The sequence below is a fragment of the Anabrus simplex genome, chromosome 2 (genome assembly GCF_040414725.1).
Source record: "Anabrus simplex isolate iqAnaSimp1 chromosome 2, ASM4041472v1, whole genome shotgun sequence".
NCBI classification, from domain to species: Eukaryota; Metazoa; Arthropoda; class Insecta; order Orthoptera; family Tettigoniidae; genus Anabrus; species Anabrus simplex.
The window spans coordinates 1,097,804,948-1,097,819,178 of NC_090266.1; the positions used below are offsets into that span (position 1 = coordinate 1,097,804,948).

Genomic DNA, 14,231 nt, shown 5'->3' on the forward strand with positions numbered 1-14,231 from the left:
GTAGGGGCAAAAGATCCACATGGTTCGACACCCTGAAAAAATAACATTAAAACAGAAAAACTATACCCGCTAGAGAAGAGATACTACCGAATACAAAAAGATCCTTACCTGAATTTGTGTCTTGTCCGTCAATTTTTTGACAGGAAGATTCTAACGGAGTGACTGAAGATTTGTGGCTGCGTTGGAGGGTATCTTCAAATACTTCCACCGCTTGGCTGAGCGCATCACCAACAATCGCACCAGGAGAAACAGACTCTTCTTGTGGAATCTGCAAAGATTAAAGTAGAAAGGTTAATTTCACATCACCGCTCTGTGACGTCAAATGGGCTATCTCACAATCAGGTAGGAGTGAGAAAAGAAGTGGTTACAAAATATCAATCTGGGTATTTCACTTACCCTCCCCTATGAACCATGTGGCCTTGCGCGCCCCAATGAAGTAGCTAGCCAAGCTGTAGGTGCAACCATATCGATGGGTATCTGTCGAGAGACCAGACTAACGAATAGTTCATCGAAAGGGGCGGGGAGATGGATTAGCAGTCTCTCGAAGTTGTAAGGGCGGCAGACCGGATGATTGACTGATATGGCGTTGTGATAATATTTAACGTGGTTTAGCAGTGTTAATACTGCTACACGGATGAAAGCAACAGGAAACTACAGCCGTAACTAACTCCTAAAGACATGCAGTTCTCTGTATGAATCTATGAATAATGTACTGATGACAGCTTCCTCCCAGGTAAAATATTCCGGAGATGAAAATAGTCTCCCATTCGGGGGGAGACTACACGGGAGAGGCAATCATCAGGAAGATGAACGCTGATATCCTCCAAGTCGGAACGTGAAATATTACAAGTTTGAATCGTTGTAGGTTAGAGAATCTGAAAGGGAAATTGATACACTGAAGTTAGATGTAGTTAGTATAAGTGAAGTACGTTGGCAGGAAGAGCAATATTTATGGTCAGGCGACTACAGAATTACCAACACAAAGTCTACAGAGAAATAGAGGAGTGGGTTTAATAATTAATAAGAAAATGGGGCAGCGTGCAAGCTACTACGACCACCATAGTGAACGAATTATTGTTAAGATAGACACCAAGCCAATGCCCACCACAATAATGCAGGTCTATACGCTTACTATTTCAGCAGATGATACAGAAATTGAAATATATGAACAGATAGACGACTGAATACAATGTGTAAAAGGAGACGAGACTACTTGTTATGACAGACTGGGATGCAGTTGTAGGCCATGGAAGAGTCGACTAGTTTAATTCTGCACTGATCATAATGTATTCCTTGCTAATATTTGGTTCATACACCACGAACAACGGCCACATACGTATACGATACCTGGACTTCATTATGATTAGGCAGATTCAGAAACCAGGTGTTGGATCGCAAGACCTTCCCAGGAACTGACATGGGCTCTGAACAGATTGTTGGTCATGGAATGTCATCTGAGGTTTAAGAAATTTAAGTAATTAAAGTAAGGAACGAATATAAGAAGATGGGATCTAGATAAGTTAAAAGAAAGGAGTGTGAGGGATTGTTTCAAGGACTATGTTCCACAAGGTCTACTGTAAATGAAAAGGCTGAAAGAAACGATAGATGAAGAGTGGACAGTCTTGAAGAATGAGCGAGATCAGTAAGACTGCTAAAGAAAAGGTTAGGAAGAGAGGAAAGATCAACTAAGAACCAGCAGATAAGTCGGGAGGTGTTAGACCTGTTTGATGAACGGCGAAAATACCAGAATGCAAAAAATGAGGAAGGCAGAAAAGAATACAGGCGATTAAAGAATGAAGTACGAGTATATAGAAAATGCTGAACAGCTAAGGAAGAATGGCTAACGCAGAAGTGCACGGATGTTGAAGTTTTATGGTCCTAGGAAAGGTTGATGCTGCATACAGGAAACATCGAGGAAATATTTGGAGAAGGAAAAACTGTGCAAGAATATTAAGAGCTCAGATAGAAAACCACTTCTAGGAAGAAGAAGACATGACAGAAAGATGACAGGAACATACTCAACAATGGTATCAAGGGAAAGAAGTAGATGATACTGTTCTGGACCAAAAATAGGCTGTTGACGCTGATGAACTGGGACACCCAGTTTTGAGATTAGAATTCGACAGAGCTTTGAGAGACCTAAATAGGAAAAAGGCACCTGGAATTGATTGCATACCCTCAGAATTACTCACTGCCTTGGAAGAAACCAGCTTGGCGAGGTTATTCCATTTAGTGTCTATGATGTATGATACAGGAGAAGTGCCATCCAAATTCATACAGAATGTTGTTATACTTATTCCCAAGAAAGAAAGTGCTGACAAGAGTGAAAACTACCGGGAACAGTCTAATAGAATAGAATATTGCCATCCTCCAGTTTCGGATCACCTGAAACTTGTGGAGTAATAATTTATTGTAATCCAAAATGTGTTTTGGTACATTCATTCCTTTGCTTATTACTATGTACCTATTACTACATTAAAGTTAACCTTATTAACTATTTCAACCCAATTTCAAAATAGTAGTTTTTAAAGTTTTATTTATTTATTTATTTACTTATTTATTTATTTTTGTCCTAGACGTTGACGCAGCTATAAGTCTAGGACAAACATGTATCTCACCCTCCGTAAGTTTTATTAGTGCTTACTTTGTGTCACCAGTTTTTATAGAGTTATCCTACAATTACAACATACAAGTTGAATAAATTGAATGAATGAATGAATGAATGAATGATTTCATGATTGAATCGTGTTCGTGCATAAATGAATGAATAAACACTCTTCTCACCCAGTCACGGATAACCACCACATTGGAAACTCTCACTTGGGAAGTTTTTACAGGAGAATGGAAAAACAAGTTGAAGCCGAGTTGGGAGAAGATCAGTTTGAATTCAGCATACATATAGGAACACGACTTTAATCTGATCTTACAGGATCGAATTAAGAAACAAGCCCACGTACATGCCATTCGTAGATCTAGAAAATGGCGTTCGATACTGCTGAATGGACCAAGCTCTTTGAGATTCTGAAAGTTATCGGGATCAGATACCGGGAAAGAATTATCTACAATCTGTACAAAAATCAATCTGCAGTGATAAGAATCGAAGGCAATGGAAAAGAAGCAGCAATCCATACAGGAGTGAGGCAAGGCTGCAATTTGCCCCCCCTCTTGAAGCACTTCAATAGGAAGAGCGCTGTTCAGAGAATTCTGAGAGGAATTGAATCGGAGGAGTCATTAACAGACAATCTACTAGAATCTATATGAATGCTGAGTAAATTGTGGGCTAATGTAAAGCAGGATTTTTTTAAAGGTGACTTACGAACTTCAGAACACGAAGAGGGGGAAGTCACTCCTATTTCTGAAGAATGGGTGGAGTATCAGCAGCTTGTTAACTGCGAAGATGATTTTGAGACTTACATAAATGTTGACTCTGACGTTCTAGTGTCTGAACCTCCTACGGATACAGTCAGCACTGCAGCCGAGCAAAAAAAGGGAAGAAGAATTTGGAGCTGCCTTCTCCTGTACACTCAGCAGACCAGGCGTTAAGTGCAGTGGCTATTCTTCGATTGTACATACAGAATCAGTAGAAAATAAATGACTAAGTGTTTTCAAAGCCATAAACGATTTTGAAAAGTATGTGGAAGAAACCAAGGTTAACAGCGAAAAAACAGAAGAGACTAGCTGATTTTTTTCCAAAGGTGTTAACGGAGGTATGTTTCTTGTTTCATTACTGTATGTACTGTATTCTGTCTTCTAATAAGTTACTGTAATAAGGGTTATAATTAAAGTAATGTAAATTACGAGTTTGTTCGTATTTGTTAAATACTGTTAAACATATTATCGGCACACTATCTTGGTGCATTTGTGTACGGGATGGGGAGTAAGGAGGAAGCTGTCCCGGTTCCGATAGTGTTGCCAACTGAATGAAAACGAAATCTGAATTGAATCGAGAATATGATCAATCGATATGAAGTTTCTAAACCGTTATTATCTTAAGCCAACAACTATGTCACATACACTTTATATAACATTACATAACATTTCTCGATGCGAATCTTGTTCCTAGCATGAATTCTATAGTTTGGCTTTGCTGTGTAAACAACAACAGTACTAGTACGTAAAGTGTACGCCGGATGCCGCACAACGATGCTTAAGTGATTCATAGTTTGTGTTTCAAAGGTTGCCAGTACGAATCTCTAAGATTGCCGAGGTCGGTCGATTCAGCACTAGGGTGTAAATGCACCAAAATGAAGTGTGCCGATAATACTGTATTCAGTATAAGTCCGTAGGTACATATGACTCAATTATGTGCTTCACATGCTCAAAAACAGTATTCTCTATATCTCGAAGTTTCGATAACTCGAAATAAAATTTAGCTGTCGAGACTATTCGAGACATCGACGTTACACTGTAATTATTCTGCAGACACTGCATTGTAACTTTTAAGCCTTTCTAGCATAAAAATCTCATTGACGGCTTTTGTACCATTTCTGGGTCACTATTTCAGTAGCGCCCCCGAAAAGATTAGATTTCCTATCTCAATTTTTTTCTGCTAACTTCCCTCATTGTCCTATCTTATTAAGTACAAGACGGGTTTGGGAGAATATTTTCGGTAGCATTCTGGATAAGGTGAAATGACTGACTCTACCACGCAAGTTCAGCTGTGAAAGTAGGTCGAAAAAAGATTGTATCACAGTTTACAAAAGAGAAGAACTGATGAGTAAATCCCGAGAGTAATCATTTAATATGATTTGTTTTATATCCATACTACTGGGAAAACATTTACAGTAGATTATTATTATTATTATTATTATTATTATTATTATTATTATTATTATTATTATTATTATTATTATTATTATTATTTCTACGCCACACCGACACACACCGGTTTTATGGTGACTATAGGATAGGAAAGGTTTAGGAGTGGGAAGGAAGCGACTATGTCCTTAATTAGGGTACAGCTCCAGCATTTGCCTCGTGCTAAAAAAGGAAACCAGGGCTGCCGGCACTGGGGTTTGAACCCACTATATCACGAATGTTAGCTGGTAGCTACATGACCAAACCCTGTAGCCATTCGCTCATTCTATTGTGTTAACACTTTGATTTTAAAGCAAGGAACATTTTCAGCGTAAGTACACTCCAGTACCTAAAGGTTGAGCAACAGTGAAGCTTTCACAGGAGAGGCAAACAAAAACGCCATTAGGTCTGCTTGACCCTGTACGTTTATTAACTATAGCCTATATCTATATATTAATTGTAAAACAACTTTACACATGAGACGAACGCAAACACCCTGTCCCCGTGTCAGAAATTAACCACACGTGATTAAAATCCTTGACCCGGCTGGAAATCGAACCTGGGGCTCTCTGAACCGAAGGTCAGCACGCCGATCATTTAGCCAGGGAGCCGTACCAACAGAGAGTTAAGCCTGGAAAGATAGATTCTGGTGAAGATATAACCACATTGTTCCTGGAAGCCAATATTCCATTATAAAACGTAGACGATCCAGCTCTGAAGATGGTTTTCCGTTGTTTCCAATTTTAATACCAGGAAACGCTGGGGCTGTAAATTAAGGCCATGGTCACTTTCTATCCCATTGTCGCCATATGATCTGTGTCGGTGCGATGTAAAACGAACAGAAAAAAAAAACATCTTAATTGGTTAGGATCCGGAGATCTCCCTAACAGAGATTTTACACGGGGAAACGATGATGTCTGATGTTTAAAGGGGCCTAAATGTAGTAATTGAAAGTTACAAAATTCATTCAGTGACCAGAATTCAGAACTTTATGAAGAATGAATGGATGGATATGAATGTAAAATAATCAGCGGATCCAACCCACAATATTCAAAGTTCAAAATAATTCCAAAATCAATCCACTGACTATAACTCAAAAAGACGACGATGAACAATTTATTATGAACTTAATCAGTGGATCAGACCCGCAATGCCCCACCTTCCCAGAAACTATCATAAAACAATAGTATATACTGACCAAGGGGTTGCTTCCAAAGCACAATCCTGGATCGATGATGCTTGTTGTCTAAAGGTGTCCAGAATCCTTGTTAACTGCCCCTCATAATGGTACTTATCGCTAGTAAAGTAGAACCATGGTATTTTTCATGTACCGGTACTCATCACAAGTAACGTAGACTCACAGTGTTGCTCACATAGTGGTACTAATCACAGGGGGTCTTACTATCCCGTGGTGTTCCTCATATAGTGGGTACTAATCACAGGCAACGCAGACCCACGCCGTTGCTCACAGCCAACTGATCACAGCCAACGCCCAGACCCGTGATATTCCTTGAAACGCTGACCCATGATGTCCACAACCAGATGCTGAAACACCCCAACGAGTGTAGGCTCAGTTTTTCTCCTTGGGGTACCGGTATTCCAAGCGAACCTGGGCAGAGGGGAGCCTCCGTCATAGTGGTGGATACTATACACGGGTACTGTAAACCCATAGTGATCCACCCACGGACCTATGATATTCCTCTCATAGTGGTGCTAATCGCAAGAAAAGTCGACTCATGGCGTTCCTCGCGTGATTGTACTAATCCCTGGTAATCTCATGGCTCAAAATTATCTTTTTTTGCTAGTAGCTTTACGTCGCACCGACACAGATAGGTCTTATGGCGACGATGGGACAGGGAAGGGCTAGGAGTGGGAAGGAAGCGGCCGTGGCCTTAAGGTACAGCCCCAGCATTTGCCTGGTGTGAAAATGGGAAACCACGGAAAACCATTTTCAGGGCTGCCGACAGTGGGGTTCGAACCTACTCTCCCGAATACAGGACACTGGCCGCACTTAAGAGACTGCAGCTATCGAGCTCGGTGCTCAAAATTCAGCATCCCTTAGTCACCCCTATTAGTCACCTCTTACAATAGACAGGGGATACCGTGGGTGTATTCGTCAGCGTCCGTCACCACGGGGGGCAGTAGACTGGACAATACAACAGGACAAAATGTTTTCCTCTTTGCACGAACGATCCGAGGACAGGACAATGATTAAGCTACTGTCTTGCGAGTTCCTCGCTTCCCACCTTGCGGGACATGTCTTCCTCCCAATTCCCATCGCTCTTACTGTCTTGTCCTCGTGTGAACGCGCTTGGAACAAAACAGTAAAGAGACAAACGCAGGATCAGGAACAGCAGTGTTCGTCGAAAAGCCACAAAAGTAGGATTCTGCCTTAAATTCGAATTAAGTTGTTTCTTTATCAGGTGTAATTCTGTTACCTACCATATGTTGTATTTTTCAGGTAGTTTATAAATGTGTTCAATCAGAATTAGTTTGGGCAGACTTAAGATCCTAAGGCCCGGCTTATTCAATGTCAGTTAAAAGAAAATTAACACAATGTTTAACAATGTGTTAAAAATTTAGCAGCATGGTAAGATTCTTGCGTTTATCCAAGAATTTCCTGGGAACTGTTAGCTAACAAGGTGTTAACTCGGACAAGAGTCACGATCAGTGAGAATCTAGAAGGCAGTGGCAGAACCATACAGTTTGTGAGCGCGCTTCGATGCGCTTTTGTTTGAATACAGCTGTAAACCAAGGCGCGTGAAGTCAATATTTATTCGAATTTTTTGCCTTGACCGTGAATTTCTGTTGCTCTATAGACCAATATGAAGAAAAAAAATCCGAGAAAAAATGCGTGATTCAAATTTCTCTTATTTTGGAAATTATTTCCAAGTACATACCAAGTGTTCTCACTAGGACCTTTTTAATACGAGCTTTTACAGACCGCCCGTCTAACATAACCTAGATGTGTTACTTTCATAACAAATACATATTTGAATCAAAGGGTGTTCCTAATTAAAATGTAAATGCTGCAAAACTATTTACCGGTAAATGATAAATCTTCATTATAATAATAATAATAATAATAATAATAATAATAATAATAATAATAATAATAATAATATTTGCTTTACGTCCCACTAAGTACTCTTTTACGGTTTTCGGAGACACCGAGGTGCCGGAATTTAGTCCCGCAGGAGTTCTTTTACGTGCCAGTAAATCTACCGACATGAGGCTGTCGTATTTGAGCACCTTCAAATACCACCGGACTGAGCCAGGATCGAGCCTGCCAAGTTGGGGTTAGAAGGCCAGACGGTTAAGGCGCTGAGCCACTCAGCCCGGCAATCTTCATTATTGTCAGCACAACTGCATCAATTACATCCAAGTTCAAATGTCCAGCTTGACTATCACGTAGTCTCGTGCGCGAGCAGTGTTCGGATTAGCATGCGATCACTAGATTCCGCATGCCACTCTACAGCAACAGTGGGGTTGCATGATGATGAACGAGCAGCAAAACAGGGGAAGTTCAAAATACCGTACTCTTATGTCTTGTTCGTAATAACACACAAGTAGTTCAGTTTTTCAGTTAATGTTTACCTGTCTGGTATTATTGTTAATGCCCTGAGGGGAATAAGCTGTAATTTTATCATATTAAATTTTTACGTAGTATTTCCCGCTGCTCATTTCTGGCGAAACTTTCTGGTGAGAACACTGAATTACCTGTTATAGAACGCAAACTAACTGATCCCTGCTCAAAGCAAAGAGTGACGCTTGGCAGAAAATTTGTAGTGAATTCAATCTACTGTAACGGTTCAAATCCCGTTACAAGGCGATATCTGTATTTATTATTATTATTATTATTATTATTATTATTATTATTATTGTATCTGTGAGATTAATATTATTGCATTATTATTATTCAATTCGATTTTGCAATGCTTGTCGCTTGCGTGATTGTAGTTAAATGTATGCATATATACGTATGTGTAGAATAATACTCAAGACATGCACAGTAAGAATTGCCGGATATCAGATGTTGGATATGACATTGCTACATTGTGCAATACTGCTGGCGTTTCTGCCAAGTCATGGCTAAGTCATCGTGAGCATTTAGCGATGCGCTCACGGTCTTGGAGATCCCTGGCCACTCCGGGCTATTACACCATTGTAAGTAACACTTGTCGCGAGGTGGGAGTCGATGATGGTTATTTCTGGAGGTTACGTAGGTGCGTCAACCTAACGCCTATATAAGGTGGCTGCATATTGTAGCGTCAGTCATTCAATTGGAAGGAGAGGCGACAGTTGGTCGAAGTGTGAACGAGATGCAGAGGCCTCAGTCGGTCATTAAGTCAACGGGAGTCTACGGGAAGGAGGACTCAAGTGATTCATTACTCATTGGTCATTGAGAGAATGAAGTTACAGTTGGTCGGTCACCTAGTTGAAGATACGGACGCAAAGGCTTACCATGCAGTCAAAGAAGGATAGACTTACCAAGTAGTCATCAGGATGCAGAAGAAGCAGTCACATGGATACATCACCAAATTAGGCTTGACACATCTACAGTATCTAAGGAATACGTAGTAATTACACTCAAAGTGTTGAAGGTACTGTCAAGTGAAACAGTGAGGATATATTTCGTATAAATTATTAAATGTCCGGTCAAGAAGAATTCAAATTCATGCCTAGTTTCTTTCAGTTGCAATGTCATTTCATATTCTCATCTGTTTTATCGCAACAAGACTTACTATTTTTTATATATAATTTCAAGAATACATTTTGTTTAATCAAATTGATCTTTCGTTTCATTTGTACAGTAAAATTTCTTAACCTCAAATTTCATGGGGAAACCGAACGCCAATCTCCTTTTTCCAGAACTTATATGGTATGTTGTCAAAAGTAAGCTTATTACCCCACACCCTGGAGATAGTCAAGATTCTCATTCTGTTATTGCTGCACTGAGTGGTAGCTGGCGCCCATCAAATAACGTATGTGTAAGTAAGCACGTAAGAAGTAAGTGTGAGTACAAGGTTCGACGATTGTGTATTTTATTTAATGAATATTAATTTTCACATTTTCTATTTTAAGTCCAGATAAACAGATTTTTCTATTTAAATGCAGTTTTATATGTTTCAAAAGATAGTCAGAGAGATAGGACCATTACAATGTGTCGACGCAACGCGGGACTCGAATAAATTCAGATTTATATATTTGTAAAGCTGGGTTGTTAGTTAGGAACTTTCTTCACTACATACCGATGTTAGTTCAACGTGCAATCAACCAACTGAAATAAATGTATGAAATTAATTTCTTCCATTTGTAACTCTTTCTGTAAAAGGCCTATCATATTCCAAATATTCAAGATACAGAAGTTCTGCATCTAATGGACCTGCCATATTTTGAGCTAATAGAGAATTTAACTGCTTGAACCTGGGCAGTTAAGTTAACTGAGAGTTTAACAGATTGTTAGTCTTAACTTTTTTTTTTTGCTATGGGCTTTACGTCGCACCGACAAAGATAGGTCTTATGGCGACGATGGGATAGGAAAGGCCTAAGAGTTGGAAGGAAGCGGCCGTGGCCTTAATTAAGGTACAGCCCCAGCATTTGCCTGGTGTGAAAATGGGAAACCATGGAAAACCATTTTCAGGGCTGCCGATAGTGGGATTCGAACCTACTATCTCCCGGATGCAAATAGTCTTAACTAATGCTGATTAAATGCTAATTTGGTTAACTTCACTGTTAGATTATTTTAACAGGCAGTTCAATGTTAACTGAGGTTGAATGAACCGGGCCTAACAGTTGTAGATTGAATTCGAAGTTCATTAATGTTTGTGGAGAGCACGGATGCTTGTGGAGAATTGACTGTTCTAAATATAGGAATAAGGATCAGATTTAGTTTGAAAGGAAGTGAAGAAGAGGATCGACGTACTCGACAGAAGTAAAAATAAATGCAGGATTCTTACACAGTCAGGCAAAGTGCAGACAGAGTGTAGACTACAGGTTGAAAATGCCGTGGTTCGAAAGTTTTCAAAATTTTATGTTGTTATCCTCATACACATTTTGTATTACTGAGGATCTTTTGATTCGTTTAATAATAAAACATAGGATTATAATTAAGACCTGCATGTCATCCATTCCATATCCACAGTCTCTTGTTACTTTTGGCGAATTCGTCTCCTACTATATCCAACATTTCTTCGTACAAGTTATATAATAACTTTTCTAAGTTTCCTTGGATCTGTTTTGACTATGTATGAACACGGTCTTGTCCTGCACAATTTAGGTGTTCACGGAACACTACATTATCGTCCTTTTCTGCATACTGTCCTCGTGTACACTCGGCTTAAAACCATTCGAGGACATAGTACGACCCTCGAAGGATATGCCAGCCTGTGTAAAACAGTCTCCATAAGGTACCAGTGATTTAGAACTAATCTGTGGACAAAAAACTTATTCATTAGGCTGATGTGTATTTGCAATCTTGATTAATACTTGAAATGAAATATCTGAACAAGAAAGCTTTGTTATAACGTGCATTTTAAACGCCGCAAACAGCCGAAAGTGTTATCAAGCAATCCACTGTGCTTTCTATAAATTGCAAATATGGACACGGAAATATAAAATACGCGATAATGGCTTTCGTCTAGTACAAGTTGTAATTTTGTGGGATTATTGAAGGCAATTGTACCGGTTGGTACACCTATACGCCGCACATTTGAATTTTCCGCCTTAAAGTACTCCTCTACAGCTGAAACTCTGAACTTGAAAACTGAATTAATTCAACCGTTTATCAGAAGATGTCACTGTGTTAATTTCGAATTGTTTTTGTTTACTAATTATCAAGAAGTGTGGACATTCTCTCACAGATGTCTCTACCAAAAACTATGATCATGCACCCTGGTGCGAAGGGAAGGAACTTTTCTTGAAGATATTTTGAATTTATAAGTTTGTTCTTTACTAAATGTTGTTCTTTCATTTGTGGGTTGGCAATATTAATCTTTCTTTCCGCCAGTTTTGAAATTAGCCAATCGTAAATTTCTGTCATTAATTTTCAGCCAATGGAGTCTTTCTTCCCCAATGTTTATGTGTAACTGTAAGCTACCCAATGAACGACTGTGGGTGTGTCTTAATCATTCATTAAAAGTCTCGAATCTTCCCCGAGAGTATAAAAACTGCTGATTTTCCTGGCTCTCCGCCACTCGTACAACATCTAACTTAGTGTATGGAAGTATAGCAGGAGGCGGGAAGCGCCTCTTTCATCCGCCAGCAGCTCTTCTACAAGGTAATGGCCTTTTAACATCTTTATTTCTTGCTAGCTCAGCAGTTTAGCCCTCGGGGAAGGTCCGAAACTTTTTCAATGTAGCCTACCTTTCGAAAAATGTAACTTAATGCCGGCTTATGTAAAATTTTCTTATTATTTAACTGTAAATCGGGGATAGAGGGTGCTTTACCCTCTCGAGCTCCCCTTCATTTTGAGTTGAGGCGACTACGTTTTCATAACCGATTTCCTACTCTTAATGTATTAAAATTTTCTTATACGAGTCACCTCCCTAGTTTGGGAATAACCCCTGTATCATCGGCTTAGTGCCCCTTAGGTTTTTTAAAGTTTCATGTAGGAGTGCAAGCAACGCCTCCATTCATCTTGGTATTTTGGGCCATTTAATTAACCTATTATTTTTCTTTTAAGGCCCTGTAGGCTGGGTACGAGATACCCCTGTTAAAATTCTTGTAAGTTGTGCCTCGATGGCAAGTTTTTGTAAAGTCTGGTATTGCCTTTAATAGGCTTGAAAAACAGAGCGGGTCAGCTCTTTCTAGTGTTTAAAAAGTGCCTCTGGGAGGCTTGAGGTTAAAAGTTGGAAGCAAGTGCTCCTTGAATGAAGGGGTTTTCTGCCCTTTGAATAAATGCGTGTACCATGGTAATGTTGGGCTAGTAGCTCAAGGGTTGTGTAACTGAGGCTCGAAGCCAGAACTTGTAAAGCCCCCGAAACTTGTGTTTTCGTTTGTAAAGTTATCAGTGTACCTGTGTTTTTTATTGTTATTTCACCTAGTGAAAATTTGTTAAATCTTGTTGTCTATTGAAAATAAAACCTTTATTGAAATTTTAATTCATCTTTCGGACTTGTAGTTAGACCCGTTCCAGCCCGCACCTTCTTTCACCTCTGCATTCCACGGATAACTCCGTAACAAGGCCAAGGACACATCTGAGTCGGATTACTCTCTGGGCTAGTAAATTCACCTTGTTCGACGAAGTTTTGCAAATAATTTAGAATTCGTAATGCAATTTCAAAACTGGGTCTCGTAACTCTGCGCTAAGATGCCCGTAGCTACCACAATTGGATTCACTGTTGTCTTTCTTCGAATTACTCTTCCAGGATTTCCTTGACCTTGGAGACATTTAGTATTAAATTCCACTCATCCTTAAACACTGTCTTGCTAACCTCGTGGTGTAGGGGTGGCGTACCTGCTCCTTATCCTGAGGCCCCGGGTTTGATCCCGGCAGTTCCAAGATTTTAATTATGGACTAAGGGATGGAATGGGATTCATTCAGCATCGTGTGACCACGTGAGGAGCAGCATGAATCTCTGATAGGAGACGCAGTGGACCCAGTCATGAAAGTCAACCAACACAGCAGGATGTTATCACACTGACCACGTGGCACTCCGATACTTAAAGGCATGTCTGGACAAGGGTTGTAACTAAACCAAAATACACCACTATGAGGTATATAATATTGTGACCAACTTGGGTTCTGAAGTGAACAGCGATTGACATAGTCGCTAGTTTTTACGATGGTGATGGTTCTAATCTCTGGCAATGCAAGAGAGATAGAAAGTTGTGTCTCAAAAGTTAAGTTCACTTATAGAGCTGTAGATCCTGTAAAAATGAAAGCCACTTAAAGCTTCAAGCTGGTTTGCTTCAATTGGTCAATGTGTTACTTAATACATTATTATTATTATTATTATTATTATTTGAAATTTCAAGTCATTTTATATCTCTTTCTACTCAAGGCCCCTAAAATTACACTTACACAAACTATCGCAGATACCGGTACTCATTAACAAGTCCTCATGTCAAATTTTTATTCACTCGTGTATCTCAAGTTGATCAACGATGTTCCTAGTCCCTGAAATTAATTAAACCCAAAAGTTATCAGAGATTTTACACAAGATCCTGGAGAATGTGCCCCATGAAACAACAACGGCAACAAAAATGTAATTATGGAGCTAGCTTTGGAAACTACACTAACACCACGCGAGCATCTCCTACGCAGATCACGAACACCTTTACGGCTGACGATAGCCCTTTTCTCAAGTACAGCACCAGAATGGCAAAAGAATGCGATGCTGATGTTCTCCCACCTAAAAGACAAGAAAATAAATAACTTTTCTTCAGGTACGGTATGGGTATCGCTTATCCAGAACATAGCTGGATTTCTA

The 14,231-nt window shown here is 39.6% G+C and overlaps 1 protein-coding gene across 2 annotated transcripts in view; it reads right to left on the reverse strand.

Annotated features, from left to right (window-relative positions):
* LOC136864720 (KN motif and ankyrin repeat domain-containing protein 2) overlaps positions 1-14,231 on the reverse strand; it is a 480,434-nt gene that overhangs the window by 224,290 nt on the left and 241,913 nt on the right. For both annotated transcript variants that reach the window (XM_067142058.2, XM_067142057.2), the window contains exon 4: positions 109-268. In XM_067142058.2, coding sequence (XP_066998159.2) covers positions 109-268 — 160 coding nt within the window. The remainder of the gene's footprint in view (positions 1-108; positions 269-14,231) is intronic.